Here is a 23758-nt window from a genome sequence, read left to right as displayed (position 1 = left end):
TGGTTTTTACTAATGATAATCACCATGATCATGTAATATATTGATTTCAAGTGAAAGGCCCTATTTTTCTCATAAGCATATTGAAATTAGAAGCTCGAACTCAAGACAAATATGGTATACCATATTTGAGTCTAATTCGGCAGTTTTTTGATGATTTCTTCGGAAATATACCGATTTGGAACGCCAAATTTCAATATGTTTATGAGAAAAATATGAGCTTTCATCTGATACCAAAATCAGCATTTTTATGAGGTAAAGTGGGGGATGAGATTGTCAATCAGGTTACCCACCTTTAACCCATTCATCTGGCTTTTCTGTTCTAATTCTTGTTTTTAATAAAGACATCAAACACCAAGTGTTCCTCTATAGGCTATACCTGATAATCGTTAATAATCAGGTGAAAAGTGAAATGATCCACTTACCTCCGGGAATTATAATCATTAACATGCGCGTATTTTTTTTGGGGGGGTTTTGGGGTCGCCAGCCCCCCGGGGTAAAAGCAGGGGGCTTTACTAAAAAGAATTAGTAAATAAAATTGCTCTTCACTTTTTCAAACGACCGAGAAAAAAATTAGGTCAACCTGTTCGGGCTGTTGAGGAAGGGGCGGCAAAATTGATTTTCTTCAGCCCCCCCCCCCCTGGGGTTGGGGCGGCCACGGTACGCCACTGATTAGTGTGAAGGGATTTAAACAATATTTTCCTTGACTCGGTTTGAAACACATTATTCAGCTTTCCCCCTTCAATTCCGTTGAAATTCATAAGCGCTATACGGTGATTTCGCATTGGGACGTTGTTATCCAGTTATTTTTGTAGGCTACTTGATATATCATGACATCTTCATGATCTTTGACAATTCTTGACAATGTCGGTATTCATCTGTTTTTACAGTTGCGGGAACTTCAAGGGGTCAAGTACGTTGAACAGGATGGGGTGGTCTACGCTGATGCTGTGGGATCCTGGGGACTTGATCGAATTGACGATACGGACGCTAGGCTTGATGACACGTACCTTTACACGTGTAAGTGAAATAAGACTAGTCTAGGTTCATAGTGCAGTTTTGTCCACGGCAAATTCACCGTGTTCTTTTCAGCCATAAACCCGCTTAGTGAAGATTAAACCGAAATATGCAGTACTAAACCATTATAGTAATCGATTGTCCAATACAAATTTCTTACCACGTGATAATATTAATCAATGAGCGATCGGATTGTCCGCTACGATCGACTAATCCAATCGATAATGATGCTATTGACATGTACGGGCGGAGCTCCACTGACTGAGTTTTGGGGTATTTTTCACTGGTTTGCTATCATTTACTTATCAAGGCGGCCCACCGTTATTATAAGGACTATGCTAATAATTTAAAGATTGACATGTAGAGAATAAACCATACTTGATTGACAGAAAGTACTAAATTTCTACCTATTACGGTTTCGTGGCACCCATCTTCCAAATGCGACCAAGTCAGGGCGGCCTGGTGAAGCAAAATTTGCATTGGATTAACACGGGAGTTTGGATAAGGTGTAGATTTCCTTTCTCATACAAATGTATGGTCCCCCGTTATTAAAGCTTGTACCGGGTTAAAAATTCAGATATTTTGAAAAGAATAAGTATTTGAAACATAGAGCAAGTACTAAAATCATACCTTTTATACTTTTTGATATATGACGCTTACTAGTTCATCTCCTATATCTACAACACAGCGCTACCACTACGGGTCATGTCAATTGCCTATTGTGAGTGCCCCTGTGTTGTGTGCATACATGTAGTTAACAATAACTGCATGATGACCAGCCAGTTTGTGTTCTTCATCACTAAACAAAGCGCCTGGCGACAATCTCATAGCATTTTTTTTATTGGCCAAACATCTTCCCTAAATAAACCCGGGATGAATCGGTTGTAAACCATTGACTTCAATGGTTAATGGACATCAAATTATGCAGTGATATAAATCTGCTAGATGTGACATTCAAGACAGAAACATCAACATAATTATGCTAATTAGGTTAGGGGTTAGAGGCACTAATTATTTGGAATTTAAAAAAATATCATCTCCTTTTGCCAAATGAAACATAGCTAACTTCTAATAATCTATTTTTATAGTTGGTTCTAACTGGCAATAAAAGTCAAATCTTAATATTTTGACATTTTGAGAGAAAAAACATTTTAGACAAGCCCTTCGTTTTTCAGGATGGTTATCCTGCAATTTTCGATGCACAATTTCCCACTCCAATGGTTTGTTCGAGCTATATATTGAGCCATCTACTATAAAATACGGTAATGAGCGGGCGGTCTCTGTCCACCGAGCACCACTAATAGTCTCTGTCCGTCTATGCGTGTCGACGCACCCGACGCATCGTCCGAAATATTTCGGTCATAGATAGGTTCGGGCGTATGATGTTACGGGATGGTTTTAAAGGTCATCGGAGGTCAAAGTTCATGGTCACGGAGGGTTCAAATTTCAAACTTTGGCCGATTGGGCTCAATCTTGGTGGGTTGAATCCTCAATATGGGGGAATAATTTATGGGCCCCTATATACAAAATAAAATGGAAGTCAACCGAGATCAAAGGTCATCTAGGGGCTAAATGTAAACTTCTCCTGATTGGGCTTAAACTAGGTGGGTGGAATTCTTCGTATGAGGGGAGCAAAAAAAAAATCGAAGTCATCTGAGGTCAAAGGTGATCTAGGGGCTAAATTTTAAACTTGGCTCGATTGAACTTATTGGTGAAAGTAATTCTCCATATCACGGAGGCATGAACACAAGCAAACCGAGGTCACTCGAAGTCAAAGGTCATATGGGGTCAAACATTAAGGCACATCCAATTGGGCTTAAACATGGTAAAATGAATCCTCGATGAAGCTTGGAGAATCACATGAGCCTTTTGTGATTAAGGTCCAGAATTGGCTTTCACGAACTTACCTCATAGAATAGGAAAAACTTTGGTGGCAAGAATTTACTTTATCTTTTTGGAGCAAGGTGCATCTTTGCAATCAAAGTTTTTCTGGTATTTCAAAGTCTGCAGCAAAGTTATAACTTGGTTTAAACCTTACAAAAAATGCACGACATATGAAAACCATACACTTTTTAACTGGATTAAACGTTTGATATATATTATGTTCTGTGGTTCGGGCCTATTTTCTCAATCTTCTCGGCATTTTGTCAAAATGGCGACATGTCGTGACGGAAAAACGTTACGGCAATGTTGCTACTTTGTTTGTTGCAAAGACAAAGCGCACGAAAAATGCCCAGTCCTTGAAAAGGCAAAGTCAGTGATTTGCTTATTCCGAAAATGGTAAAAATCATCAAAATTTAGTTTTGTGTACCTTTGTCAGTACCATAGACGTCCTAACATAGCCTGCTAATGGTTAAGCCAAGGCAAGACAAAATAGGATATTTTACACGAAAATGTAATGTCTCTAATTGAGTAGAGAAATTAGCCAGCTGTATTTGAATGGATCTTCTACTATGTTAATATTGCTATTTTCCTTTGTTTTTTGCCAAATTGTTCATTTCAAAAATAATTTTAATGACTTATCCTTCACTTATATTTATTTGCAAGTTCAATTTTTTACACGCTCGGATCACTGAATAAGCCTTTGCATTTGTATTTGTTTGTTTGTTGGTGGGGTGTTGATGTGTTTGTTTATTTGTGTTTAATTTCAGCTGATGGAACCGGTGTGAATGTTTACGTTATTGACACTGGTATTAATTACTCTCACGTTGACCTTGAGGGTAGAGCAGAATTCTTCTTCGATCCTCTTGGTGGCCAGAATCCTCCGGTAAGAAAAGCTGATGCCAGCTACACTAAGCGAAGAAGTAGTTTCCAAGTGTAATGCCTCACCCCATTTTCCACGTTCGGACCCCAGCAGGTGAAATATTCTTCTTTACTCGGGTCTTCAACGGCGCAATTCCATTTACAATACATTCCCTGAATAAAATTTGATTAATCTCAAAAGAAACCAAAACCGTGAAACTTGAACCGTTCATTCCATTTATAAAATTTCATGTAAACAAATCCAATTGAATATTTGGTAAAATGATGTTAAACATACCTAACAACAACATACCTAACCTATAAATGATATCTACTGACAATCCTGATGAACTTGTTTATGAACAGTCCATTGTTTTTTGGTTCTGGGCACTGGTGATTGTCATGACATCACATTCAGAGTTTATTCCTGCACAGCAAAATCGACCAAGGAGCTATTGCAACCTTGACAAGAGCTTCGAAAGGATCGAGTTAGGGAAGTATAAATCAGGCAGCAGTGTAGTGGTGGCGTACCGACCGGGGGAAACAGGACAGGAAATTGCAACAATTTGCAATGTCACCTTTTTACGAGTCATATTTTACGAGTTTATTTTGCCAGTTTCAACCAAAATTAACCTCAGTTTGACATTAAACTTGTTTGCACTTCACCACGCACACACTTGAACATGCATTTTAAATCGATAAATTCGTTTTGAATCAGCGGAACAGTTACATGACCCTCCAGGGCTCGACTTTTACACCTGCCCGCACGCCAATGGCGCACAGTGTCATCGCCCCGATATCTTCATGGCAGAAAATGCCATGGTAGGGTGAATCCACAGCCACGAATGAGCATTGTGTTCCCACCTGTTTAATAGTTTTTAAACACATAATAGGCTGAGGGACATTCGACTAAGGCTAATGACATTAGCCTGTGACTGACCTCTGTACGGTCAGCGAGCATACATACGCCATTGTCATATGCTTTTAACTGCCTTTACGATAGTCTCCTACACAGTCAGTTTGTGTCAGTCGGTCTGACACTCGTCGATCCTGTATGTTCGTGATAGCCACATACATTCTGGCCCGAGACTACCTCCACGAGGGTCTACGCTGCGCTATATAAAATCTGATGATTTGGGTCATTTTTTCAGCTCAAGACGCACGCTAGATTTTCAAAGCGCAACCTAACGACGATAATATATGTTGAACATATATGTTCAAGTGCAAGGAACCAGATGTCGTTTCTTTATACGAAATCATTTACGGGAGATATTCATCATTTTCCACCCCGGTATCAAAAGATTTATCGTCTGAATATCAATCGTGCATAGCACATTTACGTGTATCGATCCCGTGTATTCATTTCAGTATCTATGTACTAATGTAATTATTAACCGGGCGATGTCGGTGTGTGGCGTGTACTTTTGCTGTTGGGCGTGTAACTTTTTAAAATAAAAGTATACGCCCGACTGGCTTGTGGCATTTTGAACCTCTATTTGGCCATTTTAGCCTAAAAATGCCAATTTTGAGCTCTTTGCGCGAATTTCGCGCATCATGGCCCATTGCAATTTTAGCTTCAACATGGTAAAAATATTATTTTGTTGCCAAAATGTGCTGGATTCACTTCTACACTTCAAGAAGGTTTTTTCCAACCCCACCCACCCCCTTAATGTCATAAAGAAATCTACGCCACTGAATAATAAAGAACAAATCAGGAGCAGAGCTCACATCTGAATGGTTAACAGTAATACTAAAGGCTCGGATAGCGACGTTTTCACGTATTTTTGTGGGACATGCGAGCACATTAGACATAATCGAATTTTGAATACAAGGAATATCAAATAATTAAGATTTTTTGAAATTCGCGATATAAAACACATTTTGAAATTTAACAGGCCTCAAAGTAAATTGTATAAATCTAGTAATATGTACTTAAAGTGTTTGTAGCCGGGATGAAAAGTCGCCCAAAATTTAGATTTTTCGTATTGAAGATATAGATGTTTTTCCAAAACACCAAAAAAGTGCGGTAGGTCTTTTGGGGAAAAAATTTACATCTTCAATATGAAAGGTCAACAATTTCAATTTTCTGTGTAATAAACCCATAATTCATCAAATTTCCAGCCGCATTCTTTATTAACTTGTGGAAAATTGATGAATTATGGGTTTATTACTCAAAAAATTAAAATTGCAAATGAGAAACATGTAAGAATGACTTAGGCATTTAGCGTAGCAGGCTGACGAATTGCTAAATGACGTCATGAACTATTTTATTGCAGGGCAAAGATTGCAACGGTCATGGGTCTCACTGCAGTGGTACTGTAGGTGGTGCCGTGTACGGTGTGGCCAAAAACTGTAACTTGTGGGCTTGCAGAACACTGAGCTGCTCGGGATCAGGATCCAAGTCCGACAGTATTGCAGGTAACTGGAATCAAACCGTTTCTTCTCACTAAAAAGAGAAAGAAATTTCAAAAGTGAATTATATAACCAACAAGAAATGTCTTTAAAAAGACAACGCCAATGGATATAGATCATGTTTCATAATTTTGCATTGACAAGTATAGGAAAGTTAGTAATTTTGTGTGTGTGGCACAACTAACCGGGTAGGAAATATTGGTATTTATTGGTAAATACCACTCAATGAAAATCACATCCTCAGAGTTTCACAACAATCCAACAATCTATATTCAGACAACCTAACAATGTTTGCTGCTCAAGGGTGATGAACCAGGTTCCATGACAATCCAACTATCTATTATCAGTAACTGTTAACTTTGATATGACCTTGATGGTTTTGACGCTTAATTGTGATTACATGCACCACGTTTTATGACAATCCAACTATCAATGCTCAGTTAGCAGTTGACATTAAACGACAAAACTTTGAACATTCTGACAATCCAACAATATATACTAAGTCCACCTCAAATGACCTTTAACGATTTTGGCGCAAAATTGTGATTCACAATCTGACAATCTATACTCAATTCACCTCGGATGACCTTGACCTGTCTTTCAACATTTTCGCGCTTACACCCATGACCCATTAGATTTCACATACGGTCGTGCGCCCTGAATGCATTTCTCAAAAAAAACCCACCATGCATAGCCTAAAGTAAGCATTAAAATGAGCAGAAATTTGCACAACTTTGGCTAAATTTGGATTGGTCATGATTAGTAATATCAAATCCTGCAAGTGTACCACAGATGGGAGAGATCGAGTGTTTTTTAATGATTTTAAGCAGGCGTTTCTGTACAGAAACACTGGCATGATTTTGGAGGTATTTAGGTAATTCCCAGACATCATAGACTTCGAGGGCCAGTCGTAAAAAATAATGACGGTCAACCTATATTTTTTCCCAGTCAGAGGGATCAGGCTAGGGCTAATTTCAACCATCATAGCTATCGCTAAGAACTGAGTCGCTCTTGCGAAGAAAAAATGACGTTTTCTTGAGGCGAATTTAGTACATATCTCTATGGGGATTTATTTGGTGGTGTGATATCATTATGTCCATAACAATCTAACTCCTTCAACTTCTTGTCAACTCTCACATTCATAACTCCAAACTTCTGTCTCTTTGCCTTTACTATCTTACCATTTACCAATTAGTTTTTTTAATTAAATGGCTAAAACTGAAAGAATATGGCTCCAGCAATAGCTTAAAAGCATGGCATTTTATTTAAAATGTATTTATGTATTAAGGTCCAAAAAAACTTTATTTGTGGGCGGATTTCATCATTGACAAAACAAATGTATGTTCAATATATCAATTATTTCATTGATAGCATTTTCTTTCGTTTCCATCCATAAATAATCACAGAATATTTATCTGCTAATAAAATAAGCGTTTATCTTCAATAGATTCAATTAGTCATCTTATCAGCTAGCTGGTAGTGCCAACATCGGGAAATTGCTAATATTAGGGATGACCATGAAAATTTGAAGTTTCTCCTGTTTTGTAGAATAATACCCTATATTACAGAGCTCATTAAATGGATCATTTCAGTCTTTAAATGACCTCAATAGGATAAATGGTTCTGAAGTTATGGCCAATTTTATATGCGTGTTTTGAATAGGCAGTTTGGACAGATTATGGACACCAAGTAAAAAATGGCACAAAATTTAGTAATTTCCAGTTTCAAATTCATTATTTTCAAAAAACACCTTTTCTGTAACCCTTGAAAATGGATTAGATGATTTATACAAATACTTACAAGAAGAAATCATTTATAAATACGGGTTTTCATAAATGCATTCGGAGATCTGGTGAACAAATTTGACCAAAAAATGTATCACCGAATTTTGATAGCTTGTTATTTGTCACAAAACATGTAATAAAGTTGATTTGTAGTGACGATTTTTAGTGCGAGGTTTCCGAATTTTGCAAAAAAAAGTGCAAAATTTGGAAACCTTGCATAAAAATTCCTCATTACAGATCAACTTAATTACATGTTTTTTTTACTTAAATAACAAGTTGTGGGAATTTTTTACACATGAGACTCATCCATGTGCTCAGTTTCCCATGGAGTGTTAGGCATATGAACTATGTGACTGTTTATGACTGCTAGCTGAAGTGAAAGCTACAGTATATCTGCATCAAAATTTGATTTTACTGCAAATTTTCTCTAAATTCCAAGTTTTGTATATTAGAATAACAATATTGAACCAATTCGATGTGCAATTTTAAGATATTACCATGGTCATTGCAGAGTACATTGTGCATAATGGTACTGCATAATTCTGAATCCGATTAAAGAGGGTCTAAATTTCATCATCCAATATGCACCCCTAAAACATAATGTAATTTTATGAAACTGCACATGGAATTAGATAAATATATCATAATACTAATCATGGCGTGTCCGTCCGTCCCATAGACATACCTCGTTTGTCTGGGGTCCGTCCGCCCCTCTGTCCGCGCGCTATCGCGTGCGAGTGGCTCGCTAACGCGTGCTCGCGGTGTGTATCGCGTTCGCGCTATCGTGTAGTGCGCGGAGTATACCGAGGGGCGCAGTGCGAGCATCGGAAAGCATTACAGTGTGGTTAATCGTGCAGGTGCATCTCATCGGATTCCCAAAATACGCACACGTGCAGAGGCCTATTAGTAGTTTAAAAGGTCAGGGCAAGTAGGCCTATATGGGTAACGGGTGTTGGGTAATTAGAGATAGTCGCAAGAACCACCCAACCCGAGAACCGCGAAATCTAGTATAGTATAGTATAGTATAGTATACAAAAACTTCACTCACCTAATATCTTGGAATTTGGTGAAAATTTACATTAAAATCACTCTTTTATACAAATAACCTGAAGATTTCACTTAAGCTTGCTGTGGAGGGAAAACTATGGATTAAAACATGTTTTTGCCAAAATTACAAACAGGCTAATATGAGGTACTACTGATGCACAGTGTGTGCACTCAAGTCAAATCCATTGGTCAGTGTAGGGAGTCTCTGTGTGCATAGCTCCATTGAGATTGTGTATGTGTTCATTCTTGCATGGTAAACATAAAAGGTGTCCAAAGGAGTGGGTTCATGTAGTGGTCATCCCTACTAATATTTACATTGCTATAGTCAAAACAGGGCCCAGTCTGCATGGGGATCAGTCTCAAACATACACGACAGAAACTGGCTGCGAAGGAGACTATGTGCACTACAGCCTGTCTCAAAACAAATTGTGCAAGTGAAAAGCGCCCTCTATAGCAATTAGAAAATACCGTTGTGGCATAGTCTTAGCTCTCAAATGCCGTTTGTTTTGTTCAATTGGCTTTTTTTAATCTCGAGATATGTTTAGTTAACAACGAAAGGGTAAAATCACAATTGTGCCATTTTTACTACGGAAGATCAAGGGGACTGTACATGTAAATCAATGATACCATCAAGTTCATAAAGAGTTCCTTCGTGAAATCAAAAGAACACATCAATTATACAACAGTAAAAATAATGTTTTACTGTTTTTACTGTTTTATCGTGATAAAGGTATTATATGATTCTCTTTGCTCACTTAAGGGATCTAGAATGAGCGTTTATGGCGTTTCGACAGTATTTTTTGTGGGACATGAGAGCACCTCAGACGTATCGAATTGCATTCTGAATACAAAGCATGTCTTTCTGATACCAAATAATTTTCATTTTTTGAAATTCACGATATAATACAAATTTTATGACAAATTATTAAAATTTGATATTTTTCAAATTTTTGATATATAACAGTCTTCGAAATAAATTTTATAAATCTAATGATATATTCTTAAAGTGTATGTAGCTGGGAGGAAAAGCCGACGATCAATTGAAAATTTTGACCTTTTATATTGAAGATATGGATTTTTTCCCAAAAAGACCTATTCGTTATATTTATATAAAGTAGGTATGAAATGTAAATTCACATTTGCCATCAAACCATATCATTTTATATATCAAATTACAGCCCTTGAGTAAAGAAAGCCAAAACTGAAAACCGTTTTGTCATAGCACTTTCCGTGGCAAAGTTACATCTTGTCAAAGATTGACTTTCATCGAAAAATTTTAGCTAACAAAACAGCATTTCTAGATCTTAGTCTCATGATGATAGCAGCATTTCTATGTGGAACTGCAATCAAAATGCCTCTAAAATACCATGTGCGATTGTCTCATCACCAAAAAAATCATATATTTGGGTCAAGTGAAGTATAGACAACATATTTATGTAGGTTTCCTTGAGCTAGCTGTTCTTTTAAATTTCTATGTAAATATATATTGTGCTTGGGCCCAGGTTTAGGCCATTTTGGCTGACTAGCAAATGTGTTAACGCGGCTGTGTACTCTAGCCATTGTTTCTTTCTCAAAATTGAGTTTTTATGATATGTTTGTACCTTGTTATGTTTTTTATAAATACAGGGAATGAAAATCCAGATTTGTAAACTCCAACTGCAATATTTTAAGGATTTTATTTCACTATTCCACTCGTGTTTGAAATTGAAAAGGAAAGAAAATCTTTGTTGTACCAGCAAGGTACACGCGCGCAACAATTCATCGCGTTGCGTATCGCGCAATTTGTTAACGCACAAATACGCGACGCATACGCGACGCTTATCTGCATGCGTGGCGCATCTTATGGAAACACCACGGAAGCACTGATTTCACAAAAACCTAGTGGTCAAATGGCTCCGTTTTAGCTGATAAAATGTGGGTTTTTCAAGTTCTCTCCCCGATTTAAATATCAAGTTATGAATGGATTTCGCTCAAACTTCTCAAGGGGCTGTGGATTTACCCGATATTCACGTAATATAAGTTACAAAAACGAAACCTGTCGCATTCTCCTGTGAGATTCGATGAAAGTGCAAAATGTGACCACTTTAAACTTCAACGGCCATTATTTCAATGTTCATTTTCTCGGTAAAATGACGATTTAGGTACACGATAACTCAATAAATACAGCATCTATAGGTAAGCAAATATGATCATCGTAAAAAGCATGATAGACTCAAGAAACGGTTTTCTCATTTTTTTATATTTTGGTCTATTTCCGATTTTGGGCATCATTTTGTGCAAATAAGCATTTTTGAATTTTAAAAAGTTCATTTTGATGCCTTATATGGTCAATATCTCAAAAAATAAGGCCAATATCAAAAAAATAAAAAAACCGTTTTTGGAATGGCGCCTCAAGATTGAGCTAAAAACAAAATAGAATATTTTGGAAAGAGTGTTTTTTGTTATGATGTACCTAACAAATATTGCCAAAAACTCACTTTTTTGTGATTTTCTTCAACATTGTTGTTTTTACCCCAAATCTGTATTTATATTAAGATTTATTGATGTCTTGCCTTCATAAAAATGTATACTTTTATATGTTTTGCGCGAATAATTACAAAGTTATTGCACTTTTACTACATGCATGTCTGAGAGTACACAGCCACCTTAACTGAGATTTTACCATTATTTAGGGAGTGTTCATAAATACTTTGGTAGGGGGGGGGCTGGAAAATATGTAGGGGGTCATAAAATTTTAGGAGTTCTGAAGAGGGGGGGTTAAAAAGTTTTTTGGCACGTTAAAAAGTTTTTGGGCACGTAGGGGGGGGGTTTAAAAACTTTAGCAACATTAGTCCTGAAGCAAAAAATATAAAATAGCCTGAAATTTTTTTCGCGCGCTACGCGCGCAAATGTTCCCCTAAAACCAGAACAAAAGTTCATTCCAGATAAGGGTATTTGATCAGGTCCTTTATGTATTTTGAAAAGTCATTCAATATAAGTATGAAGTGTTAAAAATTGTCTTGTTGTCTATAACTTAATTTTGAGGTTTGTGTGACCAGTTCCTTCTGATCTGCTCTTTTAATCACCAAAAGACTGCAATAACTTTGTTCTTCTTTAGTGTTGACAATTTTTACAATAATGTTTCATGCAGTACAGATTATTAATTTATTATCAACTAAATCATGTTGCTTTACAATTATAGGCGGAGGAATCTTGGAGAACCGGGGTACACGTTTCCACTCCTAATTTTTCCATGGGGGACATCCCCCTAAAGATCCTAGTAGGAGAAAAAAAACCAATAACTGCCCTATGCAACTTTTTTAGCACATCGAAAAGCACCGTGTTTTGGGCCCAAATAGGGTAAAATTGAAAAATTTTGCGCTTCGCGATCACACGAACTGGCCCAGCAAATAGCAAAACACCCCATTTCGGCAGTAGCGTAGCCAGGGGGCAAGGGGGGAAAGTGCCCCCATGACAAAGATGAATGAAAAATGAAAGATAAAATCTGGAGGGCAAAGGAAAAGAATAGGGCAAGGAACCCTTTTCCACCCAAATTCACCCTGATCATGGGCCAAAATAGTGTAAAATACAAAACGTTTGCCCGCTGTATGCGCACATTGTCACAATAAAGGCATTTTCATCCCCATCATGGGCGAAAATAGTGTACAAATGGGGGGTCAAAATAGTTTTGAACCTAATATGAGGGGGGTCAAAAAAGGGTTAGGTCCATTAAGAGGGGGGGGACAAAAAAGTTTTTGGTTCGCGAAGAGGGGGTTAAAAAATTTTCGACATGAAAAAAAATTTCCAGCCCCCCACCAAAGTATTTATGAACACTCCCTTACTAACAAAGGATTTGGATTTTTTTTCTTTAGCATTGGATAAGATCAGCAGTGAAGGCCGTAAACCTGGAGTTGTCAGCATGTCACTTGGTGGCAGTGTTAGCCAGGCCCAAAATGATGCAGTCGCAAAGTGCTATAATGCGGGCTTTGTTGTATCTGTGTCAGCCGGAAATGACAACGGGAATGCTTGTAACAAATCACCAGCTAGTGCACCTGAAGTAAGTTACTACATTTCATGATTACCGTTTATTTCCTTAAAACTCAACTCTCTCGTAGCGTCTTAGTTAATGCCATAATGTACGATACCCAGATTTAAAAACTTTTAAACAAGAAATTAAATATTATTATAATATCTTTAATTATCGAGCAACATGTAGGAATAACTATAGAATACCCCACTCAGGGTGCCTAACCCTAACCCTGTGTGTTGGGAGGTGAGATGGGTATTCTATAGCTATGCCTTGCATTCTTCTACACGCTCGCTATGAATTGAGCAATGCAATTTTGGCTAAAACTCACTACCATTCGCAAGATGCTGTGAACTACATTTTTGTTGCTGCTTCGACCAACAATAAATCGTATTACCTTAAGGGCAGAGTAATGGGAGAAAACATGGACATTTTCGAGCATCATTATTTTTTTAATTGTATGTCCAAAGTATATAAAACTATACATTTTTGGAAAGGAAATGAGTCAAGGAGTCTCATGGTGACGTCAGAGTTGTTCAAAAATCGCTAGTTTTTGAAAAAATCACAAAAATTCACTTTTTTACCCCAATTTTTTTTGTGACCACTTAGAAAAAAATCCGTTCGGAGTAAAACAAATTCAGTTAGCTTTTTATGAATAAGAGATATGAGCTTAGGGAAGGTTTCATTATTTTTTAGAAATTCGTATCTTTTTTCGAAATATTGAAAAAAACATGTGAAAAAAGCAATTTTGTCACTCTATTAAGCTAAAAATTGCACGTAATGGTGTATATTTTTGTTTAAAATAAATATTTTGAAAAAATGAGAAAACCTTCCCTAGACTTTGATGAACTCTAAACGATAGTGAAAAAAGTTTACCTGTTGCTTGCATATTTTTCGAGTTATCTTGTCACAATAATCGTGCAATATTGTCAAAAGTGAACTCTGAGAAATCGATGTTTTTGTAAAAAAATGTCAAAATTATGCACAAAACGTCCTTATATTTTAAAACGGTAAGACTTTCACGCTTATAAAAGCTGTAACTGGCGCATGGTCTAAATGTGCATCTTTTTGCACCAATGAATCTATAATTTTGTTTTGTTTACACCACATTTGCTGGCGTTAACAACATACCGAATGCGCTTTGATTGCGTTGGACATACTCGCAGAGTTGCGCCGGGTCACGCCACGCGAATCGCGCGCGTAATCACAATATTTCGCATTCGCACATTTCTGACTCATTATTTCCCCCCAATTTACTAAGCTGTCTTGAACCATGTGACTTTTTAGAGTTGAAACGAGTGAAATAAATCAAGCAAAAATACGAGTAAATATTAGCAAGTTGTATTTTATCAGTTTCAAGTGAAAGAATACATCTTAGCGTTGATAAATATCAAGAAATCTCAAATTCGGGCGTGGATGGATGTGTCTTCCATTACTCTGGCCTTAACGTGGGGTTCTTAATGTGACTTAAGGTTGGTCTGAACCCTGGAATTATGGAAACTTTCGGGCCTCATAACTTCTAAATTGTTGGTCTAAAGTATATAAAAGTATACATATTTAGAATGGCAAAGACTTGATAAGTTCATCTGTGAGGTCAAATTTGGGCCAAAATGGCACTTTTGGCCCAAAATCCCAAAAATAACTTTTTTTGGCCAACTTCTTTTTTAAAAAAAATAAAAAAAAAATTCTTGGGCCAAAATTTTTTGTTATTAATTTTTAAAAACTAGATCAAAATATCTAGGACCCGTTTTTTCATTTTTTTGAATTTCGACTAACTTTGAGAAATTTGCGCCAAAAATGGTCAAAAATGTTGATTTTTCAAAAAATCATAAAAAGCCCGATTTTGGCACAAATTTCAAATATTTTTGGTGAAATTGCCTTCTTGAGGTGAATAGTAAGACTGTCCTTTGTTATTGCGCAATCTGATCTTGAAATGTCTCTGACGTCGTCAAATCGCAAAAAACCTGCGTATGAGATAAAGATGACAAAAAGGGTGCGTAATTCGGCCAAGGAAGCCGTCTGGTGCCCGTGAGCGACGAAAATTGTGGCCAATATGTCTGCTGAAATAGGTCGTTTTCTTACTATAGGGGCCGCGGTAACCCTCTTGAACCCTTGAAGCGCCAAAACAACCATGGTATTGTCCGTTGGAGAAGACAGAAGGCTGTGGACGAACTTAACCGCCGCCATCGCGATGTCTGCCGCCGACTTGGCGCCTAATTGCGCCAGGTGGGATATGTATAGAGACAAATGAAATGGTTTGACCGGGAAAATGCGCACCCCAGTCTTTAATGACGCCCAATTTCTCCATTTCTTCCATGCCGCCAAGTATTGTTTTGTAGTGGATGCTGCCTTTGACCCCATAAGCAGAGATGGTAAGTTCGATGTGGCGAGTTTGGTCAAGTCAGGGTCTCGTAGAGATGCGATTAAACGATTCCATTCATCTGCAAAAACAAATAACAAACAAAACAGCAACTGTGTCCATATGAACAAAACCTTGCTATATAAGGCGAAAACACCAAAAAGTTGTAAAAACTTTCATTATGCGTTGAATTTTTATTACTTCGGAAAAACCAAATCATACTGATAATAATCACTTCAATACCGTCNTCATAAAATTAAAAGTTCAGTTCCAAAATATGAAATCACAAAAAAGGAGGGAGGGCAGCGAGTCGTGAATACTCAACCGAGAATGATGAAAAATCATGAACACGCAGCTCGAGTCTCGAGCCACGTAACAATATGTTACGTAATCGTGCTCAACGAGCATAGCATTCGTCCGATGACGAAAATAAATAGCCCTTTCTTCCTCCGTTCCTCCGTCAGAAAATTCATTTATTTTCTATATCTACCTTATGCATAATAAAAAGACTAAGTGAAAAACACAAGTACATGATGTAGCGGTGAGCATTGCACTCCTCGCTTGAGAAACGCCAAAGAAAGGGAAAGTAATGCGGAAGGACTGGTTTCCTAAAGGAGTACTATCGTAACTTGCTATGCAAAATGCAAATAAAACTCAATGATTTTGATCAGTGCCATCTAATTGGTAGGCCTATCACGATTTTAAAACTTCCACTCCATTGGTCACAAACCGACAAAGTTCTGGCACTAAAATGCCGCAGTAATCATTGATCCGACGGGTCAACCTGAGACGAATATACCTAAATTCGTCTCAGGGGTCAACAAATAGACCATACTCCATGCACGCATATCGGCAGAGTTTGAGCAAAAATGCACTTGTTACAATATGGCTATCAGTTAAAAAGGTCAACAAACAGACCGTATTTCGTTATTTTTTATTTTTTTAAAATTAATGCATGAGGGACAATAACCGAGCTCTGAACAACAAAATCCTTTATTCTCAGTCCTAGGTGGGTTATTGAAGTCAAATCTTAGGGCTAAAGTCAGAAAAGAAGGATTCTCGCAGAAAACTGAAGCCTTTCCTATAATGAGGGTGCGTTGAAAGAGACTCTCAATAGCCTCCAATCCTGTACGTGCTTCCTTAAATGCATACCATCCGGGCAAACAATAGGCCAGAAATGTGAGGACGGTCATTTTGGAATAATCAATGTACCAATACACTTGGATATGTCCATTCTCTTTATCACTTGGGATATCAAAGACACCGGAGGGCAAAAATAATTGTTATCATAGCCCCATTCTTGGCAAAATGCGTCGACACCCGATGTGCCTTGGCACCAAAATCTGGAGTTGAAAATTTCAATCTTTCTATTGTGAGGCGAGGAAAACCGATCTACTGTGTGGGGACCCCATAGGGAATCGATTAATGAAAATGAATGGTCGTCTATAGACCAGTCGTCATAATCGACAAACTTACTTATCGTGTCTGCTACTTTGTTTTCATTTCTAGGTAACCATTCAGGGATAATAATGATATCATGGGAGCTACAGAGTTCAAATATGTCGAGAGCCACAGTGTGCAAATGTGACTTCACGCTTCCGTGCCTGATAATTCGCGGTGCATTGGAATTGTCAGAGAACCATTTGACCTTTTGTTGGAAAAGAAAAGCGCGCAATTAAAAAAGGATTCTATAAACTGCGGTCAATTCCCGCCACGTGGAACTCGTAGTCTTTTCAGCCGGTGTCCACGTACCGTGACAGCGTAAATCGGGATGACCCTGAACAAATCCTCCAAAGCCGGTATCGCTTGCATCTGAAAATATTTGCATAGTGGGTGCCAAGCGAAATCTGAATGGATAGCCATTCAAGGACGAAACATTGTCTGTCCGGAATCTAAGCTCATAATAAACGGACTGCAACAGAACAATGGAATCTGACCACGACAATCGTGATTCAATAGCGCGGTACGTCATTAGGCTGGCGACGGGACCTAAAGCGGGGGTCATTGATATAATTTGACCGGCGCATGAGGCTAAAACGAAACGCTTGCCTAAAACGAAACGCGAAATTATTTCTTCTATGCAGGCCTGTAACTTTGCAATCTTTGACTGGGGGATGAAAAAGCGCTCCAAAGTCGAATCAATCAAAAAACCTAGATATTGAATCTTTTGCATAGGTTGCCATACGCACTTTGATTTGCTGGGAACAAATCCGCTACGAGTGATGATGATGGTGTCCTGAACAATTGCCATATTGGAAACTGCTGAGCCGTGGCTGGGAGATATAATGAGGCCATCATCTATGTAGATAAAAGAAACAATACCGCGAGCGCGCCAATTGTATACAAGTGGGCGTGTCATTTTGTGAATAAATAACACGCACTATTGAGCCCAAATGGGAGAACGGTAAAAACATAATATCTCGTAATTCCGTCTTTGTGTGACCATGAGCGTGTTTATAGTGAGACAATCTTTCCGTTATTTAGCTAAACTACCGCGTAGTCTAGATTTGCAATGGTTAGTAAAACATAAACAAATATAGACTGCGTGGCAGTCCAGCTAAATACCGCATAATCTGGCTCACTATAAACACGCTCCATGAAAACCCAAGAAATTGTTGATGAGGTGGAAAAATGTCCACGTGGTGATACCCGGACTCTAGGTCGAAGGAGAAATAAAACTGCCCGTGATCCAAAAATTGCGCAATATGAGCTAAATCTTCATATTATTTGAATTTTGTCAATACGACATACTGATTAGGATGACGCAGATCTAAAATAAGACGTAACTTTTCCCCCTCAGAAACGGATAATGGGTTGCAGCAATACGGCTGTGAATTTACTTGAATTACGCATTGCTTTATCAACAATTCGGCAATAGCTGCCTCAACAAAATCAGAGTGTTCCAAACTAGACCTGTTATTCTTGGAATAAAAGGGGGGCGGTTGGACCATAAATGGGATTTTATATCCGTTCTCAATAACATCCGTGACAAAAGCACTGGCATTTAATTCAGTTTTCCAAAAATGTAAGGAATTTTTCAATCTACCTTTGACTCCTGGTGGTAAAGTTATTGATCTCTTGGTCATGTTGGTTGCAAAGTCTAGCGGCTGGTTCCTGGTGGCGGGGGTTGGGTTTGGCGTGCGTTTCTAAGCGCTGGACAGTTGGGTCTGATGTGACCTGCGATGCCGCATTGAAAACATGTGCGGTTGTCGATTCTGTACGGGCTGAAGCGACGAAAATTACTGATACCACTGCCAGCACGCTACAAAGGAGTAGGAAATCTGGGCGTGGTCGATGAGAATGGCGACGCACGGTTTCTTGGTCTCTTTTTTGCCGCCTCAGCCTTCTTGTTGGCTGCCATTTTTTCCGCCTGAAAAGTGTGAATAAGAACGGAATCAATAGTAAGAGCGATGATTTGGCCTAATGGTTTTTTTGTTTATTTATCATTTATTGTGGGGGTGGATACGAATAACGGCGAACAACTGCAACATTATCGAGAATCAAAGCCTAATGAAATGACCAATGGCATGAAAACCTACCAAATTGAACATTATAGATTATTGTTTATCGGTTTCATCTTATTATTTTCGCCCTCATGTGGTCCGCGTCATGGGAGGGGGGTGGCTCCTGGAAGTTATCAAAAATGGTAAATTACTAACGTTGAATTGGATAATAATAACGTATTACCTTGCGGAGTCTTTTCTCATCGCCCGAGTCGTCACAGAGCTCATCTGTGAGATACTCCTTGACCGTGGACCAGCCCTGGGTGGAACGATCAGCAATCTTGATCAGCTTTTGCCGTTTCTTTAGCTCAACTTGTGCTTCTTTTAGGCGGGCGACGGCTTGATCCACGGTGGCCTGGTTTATATTCTCCTCCTTGAGAAGAGAAATAGCAATTGCTCCTTATTCCCGTTACTCTGGAAAGTAAACGTGCGCTTGCTTTCTGCTTGGTGGTAGTAGTGTTAATTTGCCTTTGCAAAGAGGTGATAGCTGCCAAGATACCTTGGTTGGTAGCAGGATCATTCATATTGATGATGGTACCGAGGTACAAGCACGTCAGCGAGTCGTGAATACTCAACCGAGAATGATGAAAAATCATGAACACGCAGCTCGAGTCTCGAGCCACGTAACAATATGTTACGTAATCGTGCTCAATGAGCATAGCATTCGTCCGATGACGAAAATAAAAATCACCTTGTATAACCTTAAACGACCAAAATGGGATTTCTTTCGCTTTACCTAATCATTACGGCTTAAAATGGTCAGAAACCTTTTCTGACAGTCATTGATATTTTATTTTATATTTATCATTTTGAGTAAATAACAAAATAATAATTTGATGATCGTATATAATGGCTTTACAGGCTTGATTTGGCATAGTTCGTGGACTTCAAAATCGCGCGGCGCGTCTCATTTTCCAAGTTAAAGCATATTCAACCCATCGTTGGACATTTTCAACCAAATCCAGGCTGACATGCATATCACACTATGAATGACTGGCAGATGATTGGCCTGGATTTGTTGGAAAAACGTCCAACGATGGGTTGAATATACTTATACCCAACGCTCTGCAGGGTCTATTGTTCTATTGTTTCCGATTAGAGCGCTGACATATTGGAAAATGTTGCCAATCAATATTCATGAGAGTGTACATTCAACGTCCAGTTTTCGAAATTGGGTGACTTGTGTTTGGCAGGTGTGAAATACATCTGACTGGGCGTTTTAATTACGTAACGAATAAAGGCATTGACATCCTCGAATGGCTGCCCAGTGCTGTTATGTGTTTAGTTATTATATAGGCCTAATAATTGTTATTAAATGTATTCATCATTCCTTTCTTTTCCCTTCTCTGTACTTATTCTTTCCTAGGCCTACACTTTATCACTCCCTCGCTCACCTTGTTCCCTCTCACCCTCCCTCTCTCATTCTCATCATTTCCCTTATATTTCTATTTATCTACTTGTCTTTAGTATATCTCGCCATTTCTTCCTCTTTCTCCCTACCTCCAACCCTCTCTCATCCCTCCCTTCTTTGGATACGCCACTATTTCTATACCAATCTCCTTCTTAAAATAAAATTAAATGGAAATTTGTTAAAAACAACCTTTATAGGTCTATACTTGGGCAATTCCAAGCAAATGTGGACATGACTCAAAAAAATATTGCTTCTATGTATTTTTTTTAAATTTTCATATTATTCCAAACAGATGTAATGTTCAAGTTCTAAACTTTTTCGGCATTTTTCTAACATTTTGTTTTTTAAAAAAAAATTAAGAGAGTGTATTTTTAGTAGAAAAATCCTGTTCAACTTAGATATTTTCCATATTTATTACACATGGGCACTTTTCTCTTTAATTTGATACATTTTATAACTATGAAATATGGTCTTCAAGAAATATCCATCACATTTTTAATAGTCCCCCGCTAATTTTTTCCTTTCATTGTGTTTTCATAGCACTAAATATGGTGTAGCATAAGCTAGCGAGAGATGCATTTTTTTAAATATATTTACAAAATGTTGGTAATTTAATTGATGACACTTATTATTTACCTTCTACTACAAAACACTATCCACCACATAATAATGACCCATTAAAAACTGTAGCACGAGTTACCAGTAGCACGAGTTACCGATGTAGCACAAGTTACCATAGCCCACTTCCCCCACACCACTCCACGCCATAAATAAATTCTGCCAGTCACATTTCCCCAATATGAAATTTATTAAAAAGTAAAATTTTAATTTTAATTTTACTTCATTAAAGTTTGGCGGAGGCGGGGTTCGAACTCACGGCGGCGGACTGCTTTGGACACTATGAACCCAGCGCCTTAGACCACTCGGCTACTTGTCTTGTTGGAAATCATTTGAAACTTATTTGTAGATATAATCGCAACTTCAACATAGGCCTACCACGTGACAAGCAAAGGCAGAAAACGTACCATATTTTGGAATTTTATTTGCCTAAAAACATTTATGTGTATTATTAGCGCTCAATTGTTGTTAACTACGTGTTTTATACAAAAAAAATCCAACAAAAACATGATAACTGGGCGTCTATGACAATACATTATATCGATTTTGACACGTGCTTGTGTCTCAGTACATTTCCATGGTCAGTAAAATACTATAGAGGAAAACCTACCATTTTCTTGTATACACGTTCGATGTTTTGATCAAGTATGTGAATATTCGACATTAGACCCAAAATGTTTTTTCAGGAAATAAAAGATTAGATTACCATAAAAACGAAACAGTAATCTTTTGCCGGGTCTAATGTTATTTATACATAGAATTTTCAACGTTTTTTCTATCCTTATTCTTGCTCAATTAAAAAAAATATTTTGGCGTATATAAAATTGAAATAAAATTCTCTGCCCCATAAACGACATCAAACGTGCCACAATTGGATATCACGAATCGTTATATATGGTGTGCAGTTAATATTCATATTTTCTTTTATACAGAGGATGCTTCAGTTTTGACAGGAAAAATGTTTTCTTGAAAACCCTCTCACTCGGTTATTTCAAAACGGTAACCCCGCTTCCCTAGAATGTGCAATAATTTAGCATTAAAATTTTTCTTATTCTAACAGCAAGCGTTTCTAGAATGAATTATGGCGAAATGTGGTGTACACTTCCCCCTGTGCAAGCAAAGGTAATCCAATTACCACTTGGCAGCAATAGAAGTATCTCCCAACTGCATGAATATGCACTTATATGTGACCATGGTAACAACTTTCTAGCAGCAGTGTAGCCAGTGGGGCGGGGGGGGGGGGGCAGGTGGGGCAGACTTCCCCCTGGCAAACTAGAATTACGCAGTTCGTAATTAAGGTGGCACCCACTCAAAAGTGTGTAAATAACACTGTTTTGTAAATACAAAATAATATGCAATATGCAAATAAGCTCATTAATATTCATAAATATGCAAATAATAACATGTATGACACAAACATCAGGTCACAATATCCAATCACCAAACCAAGTTTGAAGTTGCATTTTAAGCATTTTAATATTCATAAATATGCAAATAATATAACACAAAACTATACAGCACATCAAGCCACCATATCCTATCATCATACCAAGTATGTAGTTGATCGATTATTGCGTTGAAGCTGCACGGTGGATTAATTAATTTGCTTCCGCGAGCAGCCAAACAAAGAAGCAAACAAACAAAGAACCAGGCAACACACACATGTGTGGGGTCCAAAATTCAAAGATGAAAGTGCCCTTTTGACAGAAAATTGAAAGCAAAAATATGGAAGGCAAAGATAGAGAACAGGTTCAAGGAGCTAGTTTCCACCCTGATAATGTGCCAAAATAGTGTAAATATACCAAATATTTGTGCACACATACCAATAAAGTCCCCTTTTTGAAGCTCGAAGACTTTACCTTGTACAGTCTCTCTAAAAAATGCTCTAGTATATATATATCCCATTACTAATACCTGGTCAAAATGACGCAACCAAAAATGTTAGTTCCCCCTCTAGATCTAGCCCAAGAACTAAGCAATATAGATACTAGAAATCCTTAGACTAGCTAACAGTCACAGTGACATTTCAAGTTAATACTGAGATTTGTATACCAAATTTGTTCATGTTGTTGAGTATGATGGGTCTCATTTTCCAGGTGAAGTGATTGAAATTGGGTAAACTGTATTTTCAGTAATGCAACAAGCAGGAAATCACAGGAGATGGTCTCAACCAAAAGATGACCAAACATTCTATACCGATACCTCGGTATACAAGTTTTGTGAACTAATTTAGGGTGAAATAACCTGGAAGTAAAAGTCTATCAATTGTTGACTGTTCAATTTAACTGTTGAAATTTAAGCCCTTAGCTAGTCGTATGACATATCCAAACAGGATGGAGCAAGGCATTAAGTACGGTAATACAATGCTGGGATGTACATGTAATGCGTGTTGTACATTGTAGGCCTATGCTGATACATACACTGTACTGGTGTTATTTGTACGTAGATTGGGGGGTTTTCATGGTTATATGTACATAGATTTGGTTATTTGATCATATCATTGAGCAATTCTTATCAAGAAACTTCGACATATAAAAGAACATTAACCATTTTGTATATAGCCGGACAAACTGTAGCACGAGTTACCGTAGCACGAGTTAACATGTTTTTTGCCAGTCAATGTAAAACTATGAGGGACAAAACCTTTTAAGTTATACTAAGATAAACCTTAGCATAGCAGTTACTTATCATATAATCAATTAGGCTTTACTGTTTTTTGTTTTAGGACACGATCAAAATAAAAATGAGCGATTTTTTAGCATGTCACAGCTCGTAGCACGAGTTACCGTTTTTCGCAGCTGTCCCATACGTACAAAAGTTGATTCATTTAGCAATACTATGAGGGTCTAGCCTTGAATGTTG

The 23758-nt window shown here is 37.8% G+C and overlaps 1 protein-coding gene across 1 annotated transcript in view; it reads left to right on the top strand.

Moving 5' to 3' along the window:
• The window catches only part of LOC140155006 (aqualysin-1-like), a 53645-nt gene that overhangs the window by 1608 nt on the left and 28279 nt on the right, over window positions 1-23758 (top strand). Inside the window, exons 3-6 of the mRNA XM_072177677.1 lie at window positions 888-1017; window positions 3666-3781; window positions 6033-6174; window positions 12851-13035. Coding sequence (XP_072033778.1) covers window positions 888-1017; window positions 3666-3781; window positions 6033-6174; window positions 12851-13035 — 573 coding nt within the window. The remainder of the gene's footprint in view (window positions 1-887; window positions 1018-3665; window positions 3782-6032; window positions 6175-12850; window positions 13036-23758) is intronic.

The sequence above is a fragment of the Amphiura filiformis genome, chromosome 6, assembly GCF_039555335.1.
Source record: "Amphiura filiformis chromosome 6, Afil_fr2py, whole genome shotgun sequence".
NCBI classification, from domain to species: Eukaryota; Metazoa; Echinodermata; class Ophiuroidea; order Amphilepidida; family Amphiuridae; genus Amphiura; species Amphiura filiformis.
Note: the sequence above shows the minus strand (reverse complement) of the source record. Positions and strands in the feature narration are given on the sequence as shown.